Source organism: Pelophylax lessonae, assembly GCF_965119305.1.
Source record: "Pelophylax lessonae genome assembly, chromosome: 2".
NCBI lineage: Eukaryota > Metazoa > Chordata > Amphibia > Anura > Ranidae > Pelophylax > Pelophylax lessonae.
The window spans coordinates 646,683,994-646,707,909 of record NC_138769.1 but is presented as its reverse complement, the minus strand read 5'-3'; the positions used below and the strand labels follow the sequence as shown (position 1 = coordinate 646,707,909).

At 47.6% G+C, this 23,916-nt stretch overlaps 1 protein-coding gene across 1 annotated transcript in view; it reads left to right on the top strand.

Moving 5' to 3' along the window:
- The window catches only part of SUPT20H (SPT20 homolog, SAGA complex component), a gene marked incomplete at its 5' end in the record, with an annotated part of 185,366 nt that overhangs the window by 79,291 nt on the left and 82,159 nt on the right, over positions 1–23,916 (top strand). Inside the window, 3 exons of the mRNA XM_082248178.1 lie at positions 17,744–17,903; positions 18,145–18,201; positions 20,058–20,129. Coding sequence (XP_082104304.1) covers positions 17,744–17,903; positions 18,145–18,201; positions 20,058–20,129 — 289 coding nt within the window. The remainder of the gene's footprint in view (positions 1–17,743; positions 17,904–18,144; positions 18,202–20,057; positions 20,130–23,916) is intronic.

Genomic DNA, 23,916 nt, shown 5'->3' with positions numbered 1-23,916 from the left:
TCATTGTGTCAAACTTGCAGGCTTGATCCTAAGTCATGCTGCTGTGTCTGTAGATGCAGACAACGAGGCTCGGCTCCTTCCTCACAGGCTGTGACTGACAGCAGCAGGAGCCAATGGGAGAGCATGAGAACCAGTGAGGAGAGCATGAGACAGCAGCTCTGCTGCTCTTGGGCACATGGCTGCATCAAAATCATGCTCAGGTACTGTAAGTATTTAAGGGGAGCTGGTGGGAAGCAGAACATGAAAGGTTTTTAACCTTAATGCAGAGAAAGCTTGTAATGTAAAGAAAACCTTTAGCCTTTACAACCACTTTAAAGAACTGAACACTGGAAGCTGTGCTCAAAAGGGGGCTAGTCATCAGTATTGCCTGTGGTCTTCTGCAGCTAATTTTCCCCATTACTGACTTACCAAGCCTTGTTCTTTTTGTGGATGTGGCTACCTTGGTAGAGGCAAGGTTTTGCTATGTCATGTTAGAGCCTCCAGCAAGGATATCCATGAGCAGCACTGTAGTGAACTTGCCAAATCTCACTCCAAATCTTCTGAGACTAGCAGTCAGAGGCAGCAGTGCCTTTGATCCCACACTGCTATATATCTAGGAGGCTATAGACTTAGGAGTGCCTAGCCACCCTCGCATGCCAGGAATTGTTCTATTATTTTAAGGGTCAAATTCAAGACAAAAGTAAATAATTCAGGGTAGTGCTTGAGTACCATGAACATTTCTATAACCTAAGGCAGGCCATACACGTTGCAAATTTCTTTCCTGCAACCGCAAGTTGCAGGAAAGAAATTTGCACAATTCTCCCATCAACACAGACTAGGCAATCCCTCCCGCAGAGCAATTGTCTGCTCCTGGCGGGGGCGGCTTTAATTTGCCAGCCCCCACCGCCGACCGGCCTAAATGTGACTTCTAACATGGTAGATCTTTACTTTTGAATTCAGTTCTACTTTAAATAGAACAATTTCTGAATTTTTAAAACATTTTGTAGTTTGGATAGGTTAGAACCTTTTTTGTCAGATTATTATTTTTTTTTTTTTTTTAGCTATAGTGTCCCTGTTGGGGAGTTATCCTTTCACTTCCTGTCCCCTTTATTATGGTCTCTAAACATAAAAAAAATATAGCAGTTCTTTCACTATAGGATGTGGAATTACGAATGTGATGTGCCTCTGCGGTTACGGATCCTTTTTGCATCTTTTAAAGTTTTATATAGAATATACAAAATATACAGGTTTTAGTACAAGTACAAAGAATTGAAGGAGATATCCTTTTTAACTCAGGTGGTAAATTGAGAAGGCCACCATCTACATTCCCAACCCTTTTCAGTCTTAACATCTGTTACAGCCCAGTTGGGTACTGGTAGCCTTGGCATGTGACTTCACTATTAAGCAGAATGACACGTTTGCAAAGAACAGGTATTGATTGCTGCTGTAATGCTCTACAGCATTTATTTTTCTTGGCTGTGGTTTTCTCTTTGGCTTTGTAATTTGTTTTCAAAATCCAGAGGAACAGATCATACATTCATGTTTCATGTCTATCTTCAACTGTATAGAACATGTCATTCTTTAAGAAGAGAAAAAAAATATTTTCCCTTTCATTGCCATTGCTAAGTGTAGCTAATATTGTAGTGGTGTCAAACAATTCATGGCAAAGCTACCACTTTCTGTTGTACATGGTTTTAAGTTAATGTAAAGAGCAGCAATACTGGACTACCTTATTCATAACCGAATGAAGGGCTTTAAAGATGTGAAAGTCACTCAAAGAGGAAGTAAACTCAGCTTTGTTTTTTCTCTTTTTTTTTTTTTTCTTTTTTTATATTTGTATACAGCAAAGTATTTTCATTAATTGCACATTGTAACGTTCTAAAACTATTCTCAACTACCTTTTTGGTGAATTCTAAAATATATGTTCTTCCCGGAATCTGCTGCGCCATCTTTGGCAAGGATTTTGGTCTCCCCTGTGGACGTCATTTCTGCCCTCCCTCGTTTCCTCTGCCAAAATCTCGTGCATGCGTGATTGCGTGCTATTCAAGCTTCTTTCTCGATCGCTGCTCGTATGGATGTGTGTGAGATGCCCTGGTTCACTCCCCCATGTCTGACATGTCACAGTCAAGGGGAGAACCAGGAAGTGGAGGATTGCGAGCCTTCTAACCATGCTGTTTTCAGAGGAACTGTGAGATCCGGCATGCTGCTGTTAAGGAAACGGCATACATAACGTGGCGTGAATTGATTGATGAACTGCGCATGTGCCAGTGACAGAATAAAAGTATTCTTTACAGATTGTAGGAAGATTATACAAGTAAGTAAAGTTTAACAGGTAGCGATCTATAGCTATAGTAATGTAGATTAAAATGAGCTGAAGCTTAAGTGGGGAGTTTACAACCACTTTAATGGGTACTTATTACAGCTGTCTTAAAGAGAACACAAATGTCAATAGGGAAGGCAATTAACAAAATGCTGTTATCTGTTATTATCCTCCACATCTCTAATTGAGGCTGTCCACCTACCATTATGAAACTTTTATCAGAGAGGTTTGAAAGGTCTGAAAAATCTGGAGTTTAATAAGGCCGTTCGTAGAATGTGAGAGATTATTGCTCAGTACAGTTGTTTTTGGTTTGTTTGTGCAGTGGAGATGATTATATCCCAGTCTCCCCAGTTTGTGGAGTGGAGATCATTGTATCTGTGGATTGCAGAAGATAAGATGTTACTAGCCAGTTAGCGTGCTGCTTTAATACTCTGTAAACTCTTTCTTAAGCCTAGTACACACTAGAAGTTTTTTTTCTGTTCAACCTAGTGCCCCCCCCCCCCCCCCCAACCAGTAAACAATGATCAGTGCTGTCAGCCATTGGCTGTGCAGCCATGGCCAAAAGTTTTGTGAATGACACAAATATTAATTTCTCTTTAGTTCACTGATGGACACAGCTCCATATCTTCTTAGGCCCTTGGGCTTATGCTTCTCTCTCTTAGGAGTAGGACTAGGCGGAAACAAATTTGGCTATGCCCCTGAGGCAGTCCCAGGGGTTATACCCTCCCTTTTTGCTGTAGGACTTCAGTTTTTTTCTGCCTAGTCAGGAGTAAGGACCTGGCTCCCTGCTGGGATCTGCGGTCCTGGCATTTTTTCCTTTTCAAATGGAATTTTTTTCCCCCTTTTTATTATTTTCTGTTCCTGTGTGAACTAGAATCAACAGCTGGACTGGGCGATGCACCGGATATCATACATAATTACGGTCTTCCCAGTCTGGCCTGCGGGTGCGACCCATCTATTAGCTCCGCGCTAGGTTGGCCGGGACATAGCTTCACTGGACGGGGGTTGGCCGGTGAGTGAAACACCTCGCGAGGGCCCATAGCCCTGGTCACGACAATGGTCATGACGAGAGTCGCAACAAACCTCTGGCCGCAGCACCCCCATTCCAAGATGGCGTGGTGGACTTCCAGGAGTGGTGCCCGCTTGGTTCCCAGTTGTGGTGAGTAGTGTCCCCCCTCTCTTCTCTGGGGAATGCTGGGGTGGAACGTGGGCTCTTCCTCGGGTTGGCAGGTCCCATCTGTGCCCTTCCTTCCCTCATGACCACCCTCTCTGGCAGGGTTCTTCTGTAATGGTCACCTACCCCCCTCTTCCCCCCTTAGTACCCCTTTGGGGTGCAAGGGCGTTTCTGGGTGTCCCTTTTTGGTGATGGGCTGGAGGGCAGTGGGAATGCACCGCTGGCTGTTCCTTTCTGGCGTGCCTGCGGCAATAACTGTGCGGGGGGGGGTGGACTACAAGTACCTCGGGGTCCTGGTTGCCGCATGGTGCTGCCATTTTGTTGTGGATGGCTGTATTCAGCTGCCATGTTTGTGTATTCTGGCGGCCATGTTTTTGGAGTTTCCGTTATTTCCGTTATACTCAATGCGGTGCCCATTTTCTTGAAGTCTGGAGCGGTGACATGCGGAGGGGGGGGCTCTAGTGACAGTTTCAGTGCTTCGTCTTCCTTTCTGTTCGCAGTGTAGCAGGCAGTTTTGCGCTCTGTATCCAGTTCTGAGTGTATGGTGGTTAGTCCCTGCGGGTAGACAGCCCCTTCTGCATCCATGCACCCTGAGTGCTCTAACAGTGACGATGAATCCTCTTCCACTGCAGCCGTGCATGAAAAGGTGCTTGTGGAGGCACTGATTGTGTCAGTGGGGAAAACTTTAAAGTTGGACCACTCAGCTAATGCTGAGTCGGTTACGCTGGTGCAGTTTGGCACTCGCAGATCATCCAAGGTGACTAAGGTGTTTCCCTTTCTTGCCTATTTTGATGGGATTGTTGCTAATCAGTGTGGATCCCCGAAATGCATGGTTCGAATACCTAAGAGTTTCGCTAGGAGTTATCCCTTTGATGAGTCTCTCTTGAAGAAGCTGGCGGTTCCACCGACGGTGGACTCTCAGGTTTCCAGGTTGAATAAGGCCACACTTTTACCGGTGGAGGATTCCCTGTCCTTTAAGGACCCTGAGGACAAGAGCGCTGAGGCTCTGGTCCGATACCTTTTCACTGTGGTTCAATTTTGAGGCTGGTGTTTGCTATCACCTTGATATCCCAGGCTTTAACGGAAAGGGCAAAAATTTTACACCAGGATCAGGAAGGGGATCAACATCCTCCTGAGCTGGCGGATCAGTTGATTCAGGGGCTACAGTACATCTGTGATGCATCCTTGAATTCGGCCCCTTTGGCTGGCAGAGCATCTGTGATAAAAAGTAATTAATCAGCGCTAACCAAATAGAAAAAAAAATAAAAAAGATAATACCCCAATAATAGCTAAATAGCCAGATATGGGGACCAATGGCTGCTGACATAAAAGTGCATTCACCCTACACCAGAAACAATCCAAAAATAAAAACTATGTAGCGCCAAAGGATAAATACATAAAATATTTTATGTATTTATCCTTTGGCGCTACATAGTTTTTGTTTTTAGAGCATCTGTGATGGTGATGATCCTTCGCCGCATTATTTGGTTGAAGTACTGGTTGGCCGACCAGGCCTACTAAAAAAGTATTGACTGATCTCCCTTTTGTAGGAGACCGTTTGTTCTGTGCCTCCATGGAGGAGATCGTTAAAGGTCTTACGGGAGGTAAGAGTACTTTGCTTCTGCAGATTGCTAAGGACCTAGTTGTAAATGTGGTCCTTTTTTCTCGGCTAACAAGCTGCCCTTTTGTCCGACTGGATCACAGGACAAGGGTTTAAGATCCACCCATAACTTCGCGGGTGGCTCCAAGAGACCGTGGACTGGTAAGTCAAAAGCGGTTGGTTCCGCAGACAAGCCTTCCTCGGCCTGAAGGGACGTCTTCGTTTCTTTTCAGACCCGTGGACCTTGCTCATTCAGGACAAGTAGGTCAACGAGTTGATTCAGTCCAGTTACAAGATCGAGTTTGCCTCCGGCATAAGATCCTTGCCTCCGGCATAGTTCTCTCCTTCCAACCTTCGCCTGTCTCCTGATCGGCTAAAGGACCTTTACAGGGCGGTGCAGAACCTGTTGGCACAAGGAGTCATTATGCCAGTTCCAGAGTCGGAAAACACTTTAAAAGGCTTTTATTCAAATCTGTTTACTGTTCACAGGAAGGAAGGCAAGGTCTGCCCGATATTGGACCTGAAGACTCTGAACCACTTTGTGCGGATTCAGAAATTTCAGATGGAGTCCATTCGCACTGTAGTGGCATTCCTTCATCAAGGGGATTTTCTGGCCTCTATTGATATCAAGGACGCTTGCCTTCATATCCCAGTATGTGTTGGGCACCAGCGTCTTTGCTTTGCCCTGGGCTTTACCCTTTGGTCTTGCTTCAGCTCCTTGGGTGTTCATGAAAGTATTAGCCCCGGTGTTGGCCTTGCCCAGGCAGAAGGGCATCATGGTGTTGGGATACTTAGACGATCTGCTTCTGTGTCTTCATCGGCTCAAAAAGTCGATTCGGACATTACTGTGCGAACTCTGCACAAGTTCGGCCGGACACTGCATTTTTAAAAATCAGCTCTGATCCACCAAGCTGGACTAGATGGGCCTGACGCTGGATTCAGCCTTGGCCCGGGTGTTTTTTCCACAAGTGAAAACTGCTGAAGTTGCAGGAGGCGATTCAGCTACTGTTGTTCAACCATTGGTCGTCTCAGGACTTGCATGCAAGTGCTGGGCCTGATGGTTTCCATCTTCGAAGCGGTTCCATTTGCTCAGTTCCATACCAGACCTCTGCAAAGGGAGATTCTTGCGAAATGGAACAATGATCCACAGTCGCTAGACAATCTGATCCTGTTGAGCCGGGGTACAAGAGGGTCTCTGACCTGGTGGCTCCGCCCTCTGGCGCTTTGTCTAAGGAAGTCCTTTCTCCCCTGGATAGGTGGGGAGGTCCATCCTGTCCAGGTGGGGAGGTGTCTTGGGCGTTTACTCGGCTCAAGGAGTTTGGACTTGGGAGGAGTCCAGTCTGCCGATCAACATCCTGGAGATTCAGGCGATCGGGCTGTGTCTGTCCCAGTGGACGGATCGCCTGCAGGGGTGCCCGGTAAGGGTACAATCGGACAATGCCACTCATATGTCAATCATCAAGGGGGCACAAGAAGTGCCCCGACAACACGGGAAGTAGCTGGCATCCTATGGTGGGCAGAACGATATGTTCTGGCCCTCTCTGCTGTGCACATTCGGGGGGTAGAGAATTGGCAGGCGGACTACCTCAGTCGGCAGACGTTGGATCAGGGAGAATGGTCTCTCCATCTGGAGGTGTTTCATCATTCACGTGTTTCACGCCCTGGTGGCCCCTTGGGGTCAGTATCATCTGATTTACGCTTTTCCTCCAACACAACCTCTATCGAAACTGCTATGCAGAATCGAGGTGGAAGGGATTCCAGTAATTCGGGTGGTCCCAGACTGGCCTCGCTGGTCTTGGTACGCAGGCCTAGTAAGGCTGGTAGCCGATGTTCCTTTGAAAATTCCTCTCAGAGGATCTTCTGTCTCGAGGGCCGATCTTTCATCCTGCTTTACAGTCGCTGGCTTTAACTGCATGGCTATTGAAAGCCAGATGCTAAAGGACAGAGGGCTGTGATTCCTACGCTGTTGAAAGCTAGGAAATCTACTTCCTGGAAGGTTTATTATCGAGTTTGGAGGGCATGCATTACTTGGTGTGAGTCTCGGGGGGGGGGGGGGGGGGGTTTCTCCCTGTTCCTTTTCTGTGTCTCGTCTGTTGGAGTTTCTACAACTAGATGTAGATCAACGTTTTGGCTCTGTGCACAGATTTCCGCCTTGGCCATATTTTTTCAAAGACAGTTGGCTGCAAATTCCTTGGTTCACACTTTCGTGCAGGGGGTTACCAGGTACCTCCGTGGGATCTCAATTTGATACTGTCGGTACTTTTGAAAATATTAGTGAACTTTCTCTGCTCACTCTGTCACAGAAGGTGGCCTTCTTGGTAGCTATTACTTCTGCGCGTAGGGTGTCTGAGTTGGCTGCGTTGTCCTGTCGGTCACCTTACTTGGTGGTTCACAGGGACAAAGTGGTGTTAAGACCCTGTCAGGCGTTCCTTCCTAAGGTTGTCTCTAGGTTTCATTTAAATGCGGATATTGTGTTGCCATCTTTGTGTCCTAAGCTGAAACATCCTAAAGAAATTGCCCTACACTCCTTGGATGTGGTTTGGGCAATCGGAGTGTACCTGGCGACGACTGTGTCGATTTGTAAATCCTATTCTTTGTCCTTACGGATGTATCCCGTAAGGGGCAGGCCTGTTCTATTAGGGGTAAGGTACCTCCTTTCCCTGTCAAGGCGCATTTTACGAGGGCGCTTAGTGCCTCCTGGGCCTTCCATCATCGGCATCAGTGGATCAGGTGTGCAAGGCGACTACGTGGTTGTCTGTTCCCACATTCACAAAGTTTTATAAGGTGGATGTCCTTGCATCTTCAGATGCTGCGTTCGGCCGCAAAGTTTTGCAGGCTGCGGTTGCAGAGGCTCCTTCCTGCCTCTTGAGGGTGTATTTTTTCCTGAGCTCCAGTTGTTCCTGGTTTACCTGGTTGGCTATGTTTAGCCCTTGTTGGGAATTATATTTATTGTGTTTTTCCCACCCCTCTTGTTGACACTGCTTCGGGATGTCCCAAGGGTCTAAAAAGATATGGAGCTGTGTCCGTCTGTGAACGAAAGAGAAAAATAGATTTTTTTTGTCTCACTGTAAAATCCTTTTCTGAGGTTCACTGACGGACACAGCACCGGCCCCTCTGTTGGGTTGAGTTATGTATTCTTCTGACACGGCTTGTTTCAAACTGAAGTCCTATAGCAGGAAGTGAGGGTATACCCCCCCTGGGACTGCCTCTTCTCTTCAGGAAAAACATCAGGGATAGAATGATATTCTGTAAAAGGTACAGGGATTGGGCTGCTGAGGACTAGGGTAAAGTCATTTTCTCTGATGAATCCCCTTTCCGATTTGTTTGGGGCATCCCAGAAAAAAACCTTGTCCGGAGAAGAAAAGGTGAGCGCTACCATCAGTCCTGTCTCATGCCAACAGTAAAGCATCCTGAGACCACTCATTTGTGAAGTTGCTTCTCAGCCAAGGGAGTGGGCTCTCACAATTTTGCCTAAAAACACTGGCATGATAAAGAATGGTACACAAACCTCCTCCGAGAGCATCTTCTCCCAACCATCCAAGAACAGCTTGGTGACGAACAATGTCTTTTCCAACACGATGAAGCACCTTGCTATAAGGCAAAAGTGATAACGAAGTGGCTTGGGGAACAAAATATTGAAATTTCGGGTCCTTGGCCAGGAAACTCCCCAGACTTTAATCCCATTGAAAACTTGTGGTCAATCCTCAAGAGGTGGGTTAACAAGAAAAAAACCCCAGAAATTCTGGCAAACTCCAAGCATTGATTATGCAAGAATGGGCTGCCATCAGTCAGGATGTGGCCCAGAAGTTGATTGAAAGCATGCCAGGGTGAAGTGAATTGCAGAGATCTTGAAAAAGAAGGGCCAACACTGCAAATATTGACTCTTTGCATAAACATAATGAAATTGTCAATAAAAGCTTTTGACACCTATGAAATGTTTGTAATTATACCATAGTAACATTTAGAAAAAGATCTAAAAACACTGAAGAAGCAGACTTTGTGAAAATGAATATTTGTGTTATTCTCAAAACTTTTGGCTACGGCTGTAGAACAGACACCGGTAAACACAGACCTAGTCCCCTGGTTACTGCTGAACCAGCCAATTTTTGTACAAGGCTCAATGAATATAGTTCACCCATTGCTTCCAATTCCTGCCTCATAGGCAATAATGTGGAGATCCCGCTGAATGCAGGAAAGTGAGATGTATATGATGGGTGACAAAAAGCTCATGTGAGGGTCAGTTCATTACTTACCAAACGGTCAGATTCTCCTATGTATGGCTACCTTTTAAAGTAGAAAAACAATTTAATTGGTGTACAATACAATATTGGGTGACTCTTAACGGCTGCGGGGATCAGATATCAGCCAAAAGAAGTGAGTATAGATTAGGGTACAAGTTTGATTTTGGGCATCCTTACATCCTCTGCAACAAACATTTCAGTTTTGTTGAGATATTCCCAAAGGGTTAATTGCATCTATGGGGATTCAGACCCTGGCACTTTCCTATTTAGAACTCTTCAAGTGCCACAGCTGATCAGTAACGAAAAAGTCACTTACATTCACTTCACACATGGGCACCGACAAACTGCTATTTCCTCAGAATTAACAAAAGATTGAAATCTGCAACAAAGTTTGTTGAAACCCTTGCAATGTACATAAATCACCAAGAGGGGATTTTTTTTTTTTTTTCATCCAACAAAAGTGGAGTTACTCTTTTAACTGTAGCATGTGAACTGTTTTATTCTGTAATTGTAATATATTAGTCTTTAATTTTAGTTTGCTGGCTAGAGAAAAGGGGTGGGTGGGAGTTATTTTAGAGGATCTCTGGACACCTATCAAAAAAATAAGTCAGCAGCTACAAAAAGTGTAGCTGCTGACTTTTAAAAAAACAACAAAAGGTCCCAGCGCTGACCACTGTGGCACCCACACTGTGCGTTGTCCGGAACCACACCGGTGCAGCCGTCGAAATCAAACAAAATGATCATCCAACATGCAACCAGGAGAGACAGCGCTATCCGGATGTTGGTGTTATCATGGCAGTTCTCAAAGAATGAACAAGCCACTGGATACAATGAACAGTTTTTTGAAACCGCCAGAAGGGTAACAGTGAATAAAGTAATAAGCCAATAGCACAGTCAATAAATTTGCTGATACGATACCGGGCTGGCCTTAATCCAATGGGGATCGGTGGATGGCTGCAGGGTCCACTAGATGGAACAAACCAGGCCACCGTCGAAGGAGATGTACTCACAGCAAATTTTTTCTTTTTTTTTTTTTCCTGTGAGATCTACAATCAACTGCCGGACTGGGCGACGGGCTGGATAATCTAGATCCAGTGGTCACCCCAGTCTGACAAGCACACACAGACCTCAGCTAGGTCGGCTGGGACATAGCCCCCCTGGAGGGGGGCTGGCCTGAGAGTTGAATGCCTCGCGAGGTCGCATACGACTGGGTCTCGACCTGAGTTGCAACATTCCTCCAGGCCGACAGCCTCCCAATTTTGATGGCATGGGATTCTGTCTGGAGTGGTGCCCGCCTGGTTCCTGGTATGGGGAGTAGCTGTCCTTCCCCCCCCCCCTTCTTCCCCTGGAGGGTTTTTGGGGTGGATGTGGGCCCCTTCTTGGGACAGTCGGACCCCGGGTTTTCCTCCTTCCCGTCAGGCACCCCCCTTTCATTTGTCCACTCTCACTTATGCTGGGGCTGTGAGGGTGGTCTGGTCCACCTCCTGGGGTGGGGGCAGGACGCTGTGCTGGCGATGGGGGCCTGCGATCAGACAATCGGCTGAGCGGGGGTGGGGTTGTACCTGGTGAGGGCTTCTGCCAGGGCCCCCCTTCCTGCCTAGGTCTGTCCTTGAGGCCATGGGATCCTTCCTGGGTCCCTGGGAGCCTCGTAGTGCCACACGGGGCCGCTATTTTGCTGTTGCCTGTGTGTTTTTATGCACGGGGGCCATGTTTGTGTAGTCCGGTGGCTATTTTTGCAGTTATTTGCCATTGAAAATAGCGGCAGCCCTAACAGTGGAGCCCTGTGGGTGGTGATTTCGGCAGTGGGAGCCCCTCTTCATCTCCTGGTGCTGACTTCTGGATCTTTTCCCTTCCTGATTTTCGCATGTGGAGTGAAGACCATCCTGTTGGCTGCAGGTGACGGTTTGCTAGGTGGTGAGTCTGGTGGGGTTCTCTCCCTCTCTGCTGAGGATTGCTTAGTGCTTGTGCCTGGCGACTGGGTGGTGCTGCCAGTACGGTGGGGGTTGCCCCTTTGCAGTGTTTTACACTTTCTCTTTCGTTTATTGACGGACACAGCTCCTGATTCTTCTTAACCATTGGGCTAGAATACCCCCTACAGGAGTAGGACACTAGGCAGGAAAAAGCTTGACTACGCCTATGGGCAGTCCCAGGGGGTATACACCCACACTCAGCTATATAGGCACTCAGTTTTTTTTCTGCCTAGTCAGGAGTGAGGACCCAGTTCCTTGCTGGGATCTCTGGTCCTGGCAATTTTTTTCTTTTTAAATAGAGGGTTGGTTACTAGGGCAAGGATGCCCTCTGGGTTCCCTGCTGCAGTTGTTAGGCTGGGGGAGCAGATGGTTTGGCACCCACAGGTCCGCACCTCATGCTGCTAGATCGAATTTAGGTTGGGAGCTATGTGGGGTGGCCCCAGTGAGGGGGGTTGAAGCCGCTATCCTTCGTTTGGGCTTCCACCCTCCCCTCCGCTGCACCTGGGTGGTCAGCTCCACTGAGGCTCATGCCCAGGCGGCTGGGCATCCACAAAAATTTAGGCCATGGCTTGCGGCCTACTAGGCCATGCGGCCGAGTCAGCCTCTGTTGGAGGGGGGCAGCAACAAGTGATCCTGGCTGGGATGAGTGCACCTGTGGCTGGGCCTCAAATTGAAGCTGCAGCTTGCGACCTGCTGGGCCATATGGCCAGCTTGGCACCTTCCTTTGAAGGGGTGGCGCTGTGGGGGCGGTTTGATGGCAACCATCCTTCCATTATTGTGGATGGCACCTACCCCTTTTTAGCGTTACTGGACCATCCGGATATTCTGCCTGCGCGTCCACATCACAACAGGCGGCCCTCTTTTAAGGGGGCTATTTCCTATTTTCTGGGCCTCTGTAGAGGAGCTCGGAGGGGGCTGTTTCTGTTTCAAAAGTGGCTTGACCTGGGGAATGCGGCACCTGTAGCCCATTTCCTGCACACGCCTGTACACGGTGGCTCTAGATGTTTCTACTCCAGACTCAGTTCACTGCTTCCGCAAGTCCCCCAAGGTCTGGAATCGGTCCTTCTCCACAATCTTCCTCAGGGTCCGGTCACCTCTTCTCGTTGTGCAGCGTTTTCTGCCACACTTTTTCCTTCCCACAGACTTCCCACTGAGGTGCCTTGATACAGCACTCTGGGAACAGCCTATTCGTTCAGAAATTTCTTTGTGTCTTACCCTCTTGCTTGAGGGTGTCAATGATGGCCTTCTGCTGGACAGCAGTCAGGTCGGCAGTCTTACCCATGATTGCAGTTTTGAGTAATGAACCAGGCTGGGAGTTTTTAAAAGCCTCAGGAATCTTTTGCAGGTGTTTAGAGTTAAGTATTTGATTCAGATGATTAGGTTAATAGCTCGTTTAGAGAACCTTTTCATGATGTGCTAATTTTTTGAGATAGGAATTTTGGTTTTTCATGAGCTGTATGCCAAAATCATCAATATTAAAACAATAAAAGGCTTGCACTACTTCAGTTGTGTGTAATGAATCTAAAATATATGAAAGTCTAATGTTTATCAGTACATTACAGAAAATAATGAACTTTATCACAATATGCTTATTTTTTTAGAGGGACCTGTATTACCCCCCCCCCCCCCCCAAAAAAAAATGTTAAAAATCAAAATTTTCATCCTTTTAGGCCAACTTGTATTCTGCTACATATTTTTGGTAAAAAAAAAAAAAAACACAAGTAATCGTAAGCGTATTTTGATTGGTTTGCGCAAAAGTTATGTCTAAAATCTAGGGAAAGTATTTGTCATCGACTGCGATTTTTAGCAGGATTGCGGTGGACAGATCGGACCCCTAACTGACATTTTTTTACACTTTTGGGGGGGACCAGTGACCTTTCTACAGTAATCAGTGCTAATAATGTGACTGGCAGGGAAGGGGTTAACCTAGGGGTGATCAAAGAGTTCATTGTAAGCCTAGGGGAGGGTTTTCTTACTGTGAGGGTAGGGACTTGTAAAATGATCATAGAAACCTGTGATCCTATATAGTAGGATCACAGGCGCTCTGTGATCATTTTAGAGAGAACAACGGTCAGCTTTGTTTACAACAGCTGACCGTCCTCTCACAGTGGGGAGCGATCGAGGGTGCCCGGCGAAAATCGTGGTCCCGTGGATCGGCATCCCCGCTCGCCCCCCCATCACCGCTCCCGCAAACCAACGCACCCATACGTCGATTTGCGCAGCCGAGCCAGCCTGCCACAGTATATGTGCAGCGGGTGGTCAACAAGCAGTTAATTCCGGTTGAGGAGCCATGTTGCACTATGTCTGGTTTGGCTTAGGCCAGTATTTACTATTGCCCTGGTGTCGCAAACTGACGATTGGGCTAAACTTTTACGCCAGGACCTGGAAGGGAATCGGCTTCCCCCTGCCTTTTGCGGGGCTGGCGGATCAGTTGATCCAGGGGCTACAGTTTCTGTGATGCCTCTTTGGATGCGGCTCCTTTTGATTTTTTTTAGGCTGTCTGTATCAGCAGAGGTCCTTCGGTGTCTTATCTGGCTGATATGCTGGTCTGCGGACCGGACTTCTAAAAAGGCCTTATCTGATCTCCCCTTTGTGGGGATCACCTGTTTTGGAGCTTCTTTGGATTACATCATTAAGGGTCTCACGGGGGGGGAAGAGTACTATTCTTCGGCAGGCTACCGAGGGCAAGGAGCGCTGTATTAGACATGGGAGACATGGGCCATTCTCTGCTCCATAAGAGGCCTTTCTTGTACCTCTGGGGATAATAGTCCTTCAGGGCCTCCCTCGGACCTGGTTTAGCAAGCCACGAGAGGCTCTTCCAGACCCGTGGACAAGGCTTTTTCTGCATGAAGGGGCGCCTTCACCAGTATCTGGGGTGTTGGGACATTTTCACTGAATTCCAGATCCGTGGATCTTTCTGGTACGGGTCAAGTGGGTCCACAAAGTTATTTGGTCCAGCTACAAGATCGAGTTAAATTTTTTCCTCCTGAAGGGTTCTTTCCTTCCGACCTGCACTTGTCCCCACATCACTTACGGGGTGACTTAAGAGCAGCACAAGACTTGTTACTTCATGGGGAGATTGACTTGGTTCTGGCTTCGGGATGTTTTCAGGGTTTTACTCAAACCTGTTTACAGTTTCTTGGAAGGAAGGCAAGGTACGTCCCGATTCTGGACCTCAAGGAGCTAAACTGCTTTGTACGGGTACAGAAGTTCCGAATAGAGTCCATTCGCACAGTAGTGGCGTCTCTACGTCTGGGGGATTTTCTTGCTTATATTGACATCAAGGATGCCTACCTTCACATTCCAATATGTGCCGGTCACCAGCGCTCCCTCCGCTTTGCCGTGTGCGAGGAGCAATTGTCAGTTTGTGGCAATTACCTTTGGCCTATCCGCGCTCCTCGGGTCTTCACAAGTGTTGGCCCCAGAGCTAACATTGTTGCGTCAGCGGGGGATCGTTCTACTGGGGTACCTGGACTTTCTTCTTCTGCGAGTAGAATCTCCGACTGCTCTGATGGGCACCTTGGAGATTGCTCTGCCACCTCTGAGGGAGTTCGGTTTGATTCTGAACCTTCAGAAGTCAGCTGTGGTTCCGTCCAAAAAACTGGACTATCTAGGTGGATTCGGCCTCAGCCAGAGTGTTGCTTCCTCTGGAAAAACTCCAGACATTGCAGGAGGCAATTCAGCTTCTGTTGTCAAGCAGACAGTCATCTCTCCGGGCTTGCATGCGGGTGCTGCGCCTGGTGGTGTCTACCTTCCAGGCGGTTCCGTTTGCACAGTTCCACACAAGATCTCTGCAAGTAGAGATTCTGGTGACATGGGACAAGAATCCACAGTCTCTAGAGGTGGCTTCGTTCTCCGGCACTTCGACAGGTAAATCCTTCTTCCCTATACTGGGCGGTTGTCACCACAGATGCCAGCCTGGGGAGGTGTCCTCGGCACAGTCTGTGCTAAGGGGGTCTGGACTCGGGAAGAGTTCAGACTGCCGATCAATGTGCTGGATCTCCGAGCGATCAGACTTTGTCCGGATCATTGGACAATTAGTCTTCAGGGGTGTCCGGTACAAATTAAATCGGACAATGCCACGGCCGTGGCCTATGTCAATAATCAAGGGGGCACAAGAAGTGTCCTGGTGGATCGGGAAGTATCTGGCATTCTAAGGTAGGCAGAATGATCGTTCCAGCCCTCTCTGCAGTACACATTCAATGGAAGGCGCAGAGGTTTGTGGCATAGTCTCGGGATCCTCTGGCCGATGCCGCAGACGCATTAGTGGCTCCTTGGTGCCAGTATCGTCTGATTATGCTTTTCCCCTCTCAAATTTCTGCCAAGACTCCTGTGCAAGATTGAGGCAGCAAGGGATTCCGGTCTTTCTAGTGGTTCCAGCCTGGCCTCGCCTCTCTTGGTACGCTGATCTGATACGGCTGGTCGCCAATGCTCCTTGGAGATTTCCTCTTAGGGAAGATCTGCTGTCCCAAGGACCAATCTTCCATCCTGCTTTACAGTCACTGGTTTTAATGACTTGTCTGTTGAAAGTGATTCCTACACTGTTAAAGGTTAAAAATCTACCTCTAGGAAGATCTACCATCTTACTTGGAAGACGTATGTTGCGGGGTGTGAGTCTTTTGGCGTTCTCCCTCGCTCATTTTTCGGTGGCTCGGATCTTGGCTTTCCTCCAACAGGGGGTTGAGCAGCGTCTGGCCTTGAGTACCATCAAGGGCCAGGTTTCGGCCTTGGCAGTTTTCTTTCACCGTCCATTGGCCACACATTCCTTTGTGCGTATCTTTATTCAGGGAGCACGACACTTGGTTCCTCCAGTGTGGTCTCCATTACCACCCTATGTCCTACGTCTAAAATATCGGGAGGTTCTCCTGCTTACGTTGTCTCAGAAGGTGGCCTTTTTGGTGGCTATTACTTCTGCGTGCAGGGGTCGGAGCTGGCGGCGTTGTCTTGTCGTTCACCTTTACCTGTTGGTTTACAGAGCTAAGGTGGTTCTTCGTCTCTATCCGTTGTTCCTTCCAAAGGTCGTCTCTGATTTCCATTTGAATGAAAACATTGTGTTGCCCCAGGCCTAAACATCCTAAGGAAATTGCTCTGCATTCCTTGGATGTAGGTTCGGGCAATCAGGTGTACCTGGTAGCTACAGAGTCTTTTAGGAAGTCAAACTCACTATTTGTTCTCACTGATGGGCCTCAAAAAGGGTTGTCCGCTTCCTCTGAGACCATTTCCAGATGGATCAGACAGGCAGTTATTCAAGCCTAATCCATCAAGGGTCAGGTTCCTCCTTTCCCTGTCAAGGCGCACTCTACTCGGGCGCTCAGAGCCTCCTGGGCCTTCTGTCATCAGGCGTCAGTGATGCAGGCTTGCAAGGCGGCCACCTGCTCGTCGGTGCACACTTTCACAAAGTTCTATAAAGTGAATGTGTTTGCATCTGCGGATGCTTCTTTTGGCCACAAGGTTTTGCAGGCTGCTGTTTAGAGCACTTGATCCTCTTTGAGGGTGTATTGTTTTTGGTTGAGCTCCTGTTGTCTGGTTGGCTACTGTTTAGCCTTGGGAATATTTTTATTTTGCTGTTCCCACCCCTCATGTTTAACACTGCTTTGGAACGTCCCAATGGAGATGAGGAGCTGTGTCCATCAATGATCGAAAGAGAAAATTGGGATTTTTGACTTGCAGTAAAATGCATTTCTCTGATGTTCATTAACGGATACAGCACCCTACCCCTCTGTGGAGTTATAATTCTTCTGACACTGCTTGTAACAAAACTGAGTCCCTAAAGCTGGGAGAGGGAGTATACCCCCTGGGACTGCCCATAGATGTAGCCAGATTCCTTTTCTGCTTAGTCTCCTACTCCTGTAGGGGGCAGTATAACTCAATGGTTATGAAGATAAGGAGCGATGTCCGACAATGAACATTAGAGAAATTCATAAGTCAAAAAAAATCCAGCTTTCCTCCTTGGACAAGCCAAGACTTGTTCATTTGAGTCTCACACTCTCTCTCCCCCCCCCCCCTGCCACTGTAGCTCACAGTGGGTTGGTCTCAGCAATCGAGGCAGTGCTACCAGTTTAGAAAGCAGATGGATGGTCTAAATGTGGCCAGGTGCTGACTGATAGGCTACAGGCTTGTGAATCAGCACAGACCATGCTAATGGCTACACCCTCTGCAACAGATTCTCTTCCAACTCTAGTGCAAGCAGACATGGCCTGTGTTAGCATGAAAATGCTGCTCTGAATTCAGGAGCACTGCTGCGTAATGGTCACCCCATCACCGTAAGCTGCATGGGGTTGACTTCAGTGACCGGATCTAAAGGTATTTGTGAAACTTTGTAGAGGGAGGGATCTGTGTGTTGTGTCACTGTAACTTGTTTAGGGTGGGGGTGGAGAATGCCAATTTTGAATTTTTATGCATTGCTCTTGTGTGAAAAGGTTAAAAATATGACTGTAATGTGTTGTTTTCTCTATGAAGGTGTTTGAAGAGGTTTTCCCGACCAGCTCTGAATAGGCAACAGGAAATATCAAATTGTCCAACCCCGCCACAGCTCAGACTTCTTGACTATCTACACAAAAGGAAAGAAAGGAAAGCCTCACAACCTCAGTTTGACCTTAAGATATCTAAAATTGGAAATGTAAGTCCTGGGTGAGGAAATACAATCATGTCACATGGCCTTGCTGACGGAAATTGGTGTGCTGGCAACATGTTTCCTTATTGATCATTGTGCCATCCATTGGCATCTTCCACATCTAACACACGGTCTGTTTCTGGACTGGTGTGCATTAGATATCCCAATGAACAAATATAACATTTAGCTCATTGTGTAAATCATGAGTTTTCTGCAAGAATTTGTGATTATTTATATTCTCTTTTAGTGTGTTGACATATGGAAACAAAACCCATGTTCCCTTGCTGTACCCTCTGAAGTGGATGTGAGTATGCAAGTTCCTTTCCTTTACAAAAATATTTTTGTTCTGTTTTAATTTCTATTAAAACCTGCAAAAGTCTTGCCCAGTTTTTTAGTATAGCAATGAAGGTGAAAATAACAAAAACGTAAGGGCATTTGTAATGATCTGAAACTCTATAAATCATGATTTTTGTATTCTATCCCTGTCAGAGCAAAAGCATCAGACAGGAGGAAATGTCAAAGGGGCTATTGGGAAGAAAACTAAAGGCTTTAGGGACCTTTCCCACTGTGTAAAGCACACCTTTTAACCAACTTGTCTCTCAATTGTTTTAAGAGCTCTTACTGTTGTGTTGTGCACAGTAACAAAAGCAGAGATGGGGAATTTTACAGAGGGGCTTTATTATCACACCTATGTGAACTTGTACATCTCATTTTAACACCATGAGTATTATTAGGTAGGTACCCTACCCGATTCCCCTTTGCAACTTTAACAGTCTCTACTCTTTCGGGAATGCTTACCTTAAAATTGTGTAGTTTATCTGTGGGTATTTTTGCCCATTTGGCCAAAAGAGTATTTGTGAGGTCAGATACTGATCATGGGATAAGAAGACCTGGCTTCTCAATTGACACTCCAGTGCATATCAAAGTTATTCAGTAGGGTTAAGATCAGGCATCCATGAAGGCTACTCCGCACCAGATTAATCAAACCGTGTCTTTATGGAGCTGGATTTGTGCGCAGGGGCACAGTCATGGTGGAACAGGGAAGGGCATTCCCTCCACTTGCCACAGGGTTTGAAGAGCAGAATTGTCGAAATTGTCCTTGTTACTGTCACTGGAAAAAACTGAACTCAATAATTTGGAGAGGTTTCAGTACATTTTGCCATAAAATATGTGTAAAAAAAAAGTTTAGGTGTGTTAGTGTTCACAAACTTTTTGCAATCGTTTTATAGCTGCCCTCAAAATTTCCACTCACCTGCTTGCATTAGTGGAGTGGAAATAAGCGGAGGGCGAGTGTGAAGCCGCATCGGAGGGGTTAAACGGAAGCTGATTTTCCTCCTAGCCTCCACCCCCTTTTTTTATTTTCTTAGCAGGACCTGACATACAGCGGGAGTTAGCAAAGAGCTAGATGAGATGGGGGCTTGGGTGGGAGTTGCCAAAGTTTACTTGTCCTATTAACAAGCTGGTGAGTGGTTGCTCGGATCACCTAGCAACCAATTACCAGCTTGTTAATAGGAAAAGTTAACTTTGGCAGCTCCTGCTCCCCTGTCCAGTGCTGTGCTGCACTGTAAGTCTCTCTCTGCATCCTAAATCAGTGAAAGTGTCATTCATTGGTTTTAATTTTTTTTTTTTTTTAATGCTATATTTATTATAGCATTAAAATATTTACTTACCAAAGCAGTAATGATGTGTGCGGTGCCTATAGTAGCCAATCATATTTTATTTATCACAGTCAGATCAATGAATTGTGCTTTATGTAATATTATTAAAGTTATTGTTGTTCATATTTATTTTTGTAACTTAATTCTGCATAAAACATTTAACAGTGTTGTTTTATGAGATAATTTACAAGGGCTTGTTTAGGAGCGGAATTGGGGGCGGGGCAGGGTAGGGGCTGGGTAGGGCAACTTGTGGCGAGTAACTCTTAACGCCTGGCTAGTAGCTCAGGACTTGAAATTTTGAGCCCTGGTTTATACTGTGTGTGCAGTAAGTTAAGCTCAAAATTTAACGGAGTATTTAGAACATTGTAAGCTTTCACTGGCCATCAGCTGTAGCATAATGCATATATTGTGACTTACTCTCCTGGTACAGCATAAATGTTTGTTTTCAGAATTCACTCCATTTATGTTAGCACTATAAGCATTTCTTCTCTCCATTGCCCAGGTTGAAAAATATGCAAAAGTGGAAAAATCTATCAAACCTGATGACTCGCAACCTACTGTCTGGCCAGCAGATGTGAGTAATTAAAACCTTTTCTACCCAATATTTATTTTATTTTTTGTGTTCTAGTGCAGTGCATGTGTGCAGTGTGAATTTAGTCTGAAAGCAGGCCTCAAGGACATTTTCTTCCTGTTGCGTCACAATTTAATTTTTGAATGTGACAGATTGCTCTGGCAGTTTGAAGCTTCTTTTAAATGTCTGACAACCATGCTTGTCAGGCGTAACTTAAATAATGGTAATGTGTATTACATGGGTTTGTATAATCAAGACTAAAGTGGTAATGTAAAGTGTGTCTATATGTTTTTAAAATGTAGACAGAAGCTAAAAATACATTTCTCTTACGTCCTCCGACAGTCGCCGCCTCTTCATATTCGTCACATATGGGGTATTAGACTTTGCTCCGAAGGAGTAGCTAGGCAACAGAATATGTTAACATTAAAGCTTTTAACATATCCCACCCTCAAGGGGTGGTCCCCTCAGTCAATACCCTCCTACTTCCTGCAACCATATCTCAGTTTTAATGTCTAGCTTGTCAGGAGTGGCTGGCTCTCTCTGTGCTGGGGCTTTGTGCCCCAGACTCTTTCTTCTTTTTTGATTTTTTGTTTGAGTTTTCTCTCTACCTTTACTTAGCTGTTCTTTTTGTCAGCATTAGTTAGTTCTTCGGATGAAGAGGATCATGCGGGCTGGGTCTCGGGCTGATCCCCCTGGTCGCAGGTCGTGGGTCAGTGGCTTCCCAGCCTGCCATCGAGCGTTCAGCCAGGTAAAGCTCCTGGCACAGTGAACGACCCATCCCTGTTCGGTGCAGGGATGATTGGTGAGGTGGCTACCTCACTGGACGCTGTGCGGTTTCTTAACCCCCATTCTGTGCGTCTTGTATGCGACTCTCCCTACCTCATGTGCAGCGGCTTGTTCGCCTGTGCGGGTCCCCCACGCCACTGTGAGGTAAGTGTATTTATGTGGGGACCTGTCTGTCTGGGGGGGTGTCAGTCTGGGACTGTGTAACCTGCCTCTATTCACACTGTTTGTCTCCCTATCTCTCGGCTGCATGCTGTGGGCTGCAAGGGGGGGGGGGGAGCTGTGTGACACTGTGTGTGTCAGCCTTGTCAGTGTGAGAAGCTGTGTGCTGTGGGGCATGTTTTGTGGCATGTTTGGGCATTATACAGCGATCGCTGCGGCGATCTGACATGTTTTTTTTTTTTATATATACAGACGTGTGCATTACTGTACTGTGGAGCGGCGGTTTCGGCGCCAAACGGCGCCATTTTGCCTACACTCGCTCCGGCCGCATGTTCTACATGCATGGCGGCCATTTTCTTGTAGCCTCCCATAGGCTTTCATAGAGCGCCCTGGCAGCATCACTTCCTCTTCTCCAGGAACACCGATCGAGGCAGCAGCAGCGGCGAGGGTCTCCTCAGGTTATATCCTTCCTATCCATTGCCTGTGTCAGTTTTATTGTCCCTGGGGGGGTCTCATTGTGCTTGTGTGTGGTGCGGTGGGCTGCGCTCGCCGCGCTTGTTAAAGGGGCAGTTAACCCTTTATTATCCGGCATTTGTTATAGGGGCAATGGATTCTCAGGAGGGCAAATTTCCTACCGCCTTGGTGGAAAGCCAGGGGACCGCTGTTTCCCCCCCAGGGGGGGATTTAGCCACTATTGTGGCTGGCCTTGCTGCTCAGGTGCAGATGCTGGTGGCTGCTCAATCTACTAAAAGACCCAGAGTTGCTCTTTCCTCTGATTCTGAGGGTGAAGGTGATGGGGTTGTTATGGCGGGGGCCTCCTTATCGGGGTCCCGCTCCTCCCTGGATCTAGTGGGGTCCGAGGTGGAGGCTGAAGTTGAAGGGGTTGATAATTCTCCCCCTGGCTCGCCTGAAGAGCTTGCAATCATGGATGAATTGATTGCTTCCATAAAACAAACGCTGCGTTTGCAGGATGAAGTGTGTCCCCCCGCTGCCTTGGCGGCTTATGGGACGCAGAGAAAACTCAGGACGCCGCAGGTTTTTCCCTGCAATGATGATTTTCAGCGCGCTGTTAAGGAACAATGGCGCAATCTACGCAAACCTTTTGCTGTACCAAGTAGGTTCAAGCTGCGTTATCCTTTCTCGCCTTCCACTGAAGAAAGGTGGTGTGTGCCACCCCCAGTGGATCACGCAATTGCGGTTTTAAATAAATCCACTGCGATTCCTGCAGAGGATTCCCCTGTGTTCCGTGATGCCACGGATAGGAGATTGGAGTCTCTTGCCCGTCATACTTATTCTGTTACGGGTTCTATGCTTAAGGCTCTGTTTGCCTCTCTCATGGCGGCCCAGGCGGTCGCAAGTTGGACGCAGATGCTTAGGCGCGTCCTAGTGGCCGATTCGGCCTCGCTGGCGACCCTGGATATGGTGGATCAAATCCACCAGGGTGTCATGTATCTGTGTGATGCGGACTTGGACCTAGTCCCGTTGGCTGCACGTGTGCACAGCGTGGCGGTGTTGTCTCGCCGCCTGGTTTGGTTGAAATGTTGGTCGGTGGACCAGTCTTCACGTAAGACCTTAGCCAATCTGCCTTATGATGGGTCTCGCCTTTTTGGGGAGTCCTTGGATGTGTTGATTAAGGGGATCACCGGAGGTAAGAGCACTCTCTTGCCCCATTTCCCCAAGGCTAAGGGGGCTTCTGGGAAGAAGCATGCTAATTTTCGGCCCCCTCAGGGGTCCTTTCGTGCCTTTCGGTCGCACTACAAGGGCAAACCGTTCAAAGGTCAAGGCTCTCAGAAGAAGCCCTGGTCTGGAAAACAGAAGTCCGGTCAATCCGGATCCGCAGCCCATAACAGTGCGGCCTGAAGGGGCGCCCTCACCCAGTTTTGGGGTGGGGGGACGCTTGCTCGGTTTTCTTCAGCCCTGGTTGACCCGCGTGCGGGACAGATGGGTTCAGGAGATCGTTCGATCTGGTTACAAGATCGAGTTTCTCTCTCGGCCGGAGAGCAGATTTTTTCCCTCAAATCTTCAACTGTCTCCAGAGCGTTTAAGGGACCTGCACCTGGCGGTGCGGGACCTGAGGGCTCAGGAAGTGGTAGTTCCGGTGCCTCATCGGGACAGGTTTCGGGGGTTTTATTCCAATCTGTTCACCGTGCCCAGAAAGGAGGGCAAGGTTCGTCCAATTCTGGACTTGAAGGCTCTGAACCGCTCTGTGCGGGTTCGCAAGTTCCGCATGGAATCCCTGCGGTCGGTGGTGGCTGCCCTGGTTCCGGGGGAATTCATGGCCTCCATCGATTTGAAGGATGCGTATCTTCACATCCCCATTTTCGAGGGTCACCAGAGGTTCCTTCGATTTGCCATTGTGGAGGATCACTACCAGTTCGTGGCGTTGCCTTTTTGGTCTCGCCTCGGCTCCGCGGGTCTTCACCAAGGTGCTTGCACCGGTTCAGGCATTATTGAGGGCCCAGGGCATTTCTGTCCTGGGGTATCTGGACGACATTCTGGTTCGGTCTGCGACCAGCCAGGGTCTGGAGAAGGACCTGTCTGTCACGATGCAAACTCTGCAGGAGTTTGGTTGGACGATAAATTTTCCAAAGTCGACACTGAGTCCGTCGGTTCGTCTTCCCTACCTGGGAATGATTCTGGACTCGGTGCAGGCGAAGGTCTTCCTGCCGGAAGACAAACTCAGAACTCTTCAGGAGGAAGTCAGGTCCCTCAGGGACGTTCCGCACTCGTCTCTGCGGACGTGCATGAGATGTCTGGGATTGTTGGTCTCGGCCTTCGAGACGATCTCCTGTCTCAAGGACCGATATACCATCCTGCTTTACAGTCTCTGGCTTTGACGGCCTGG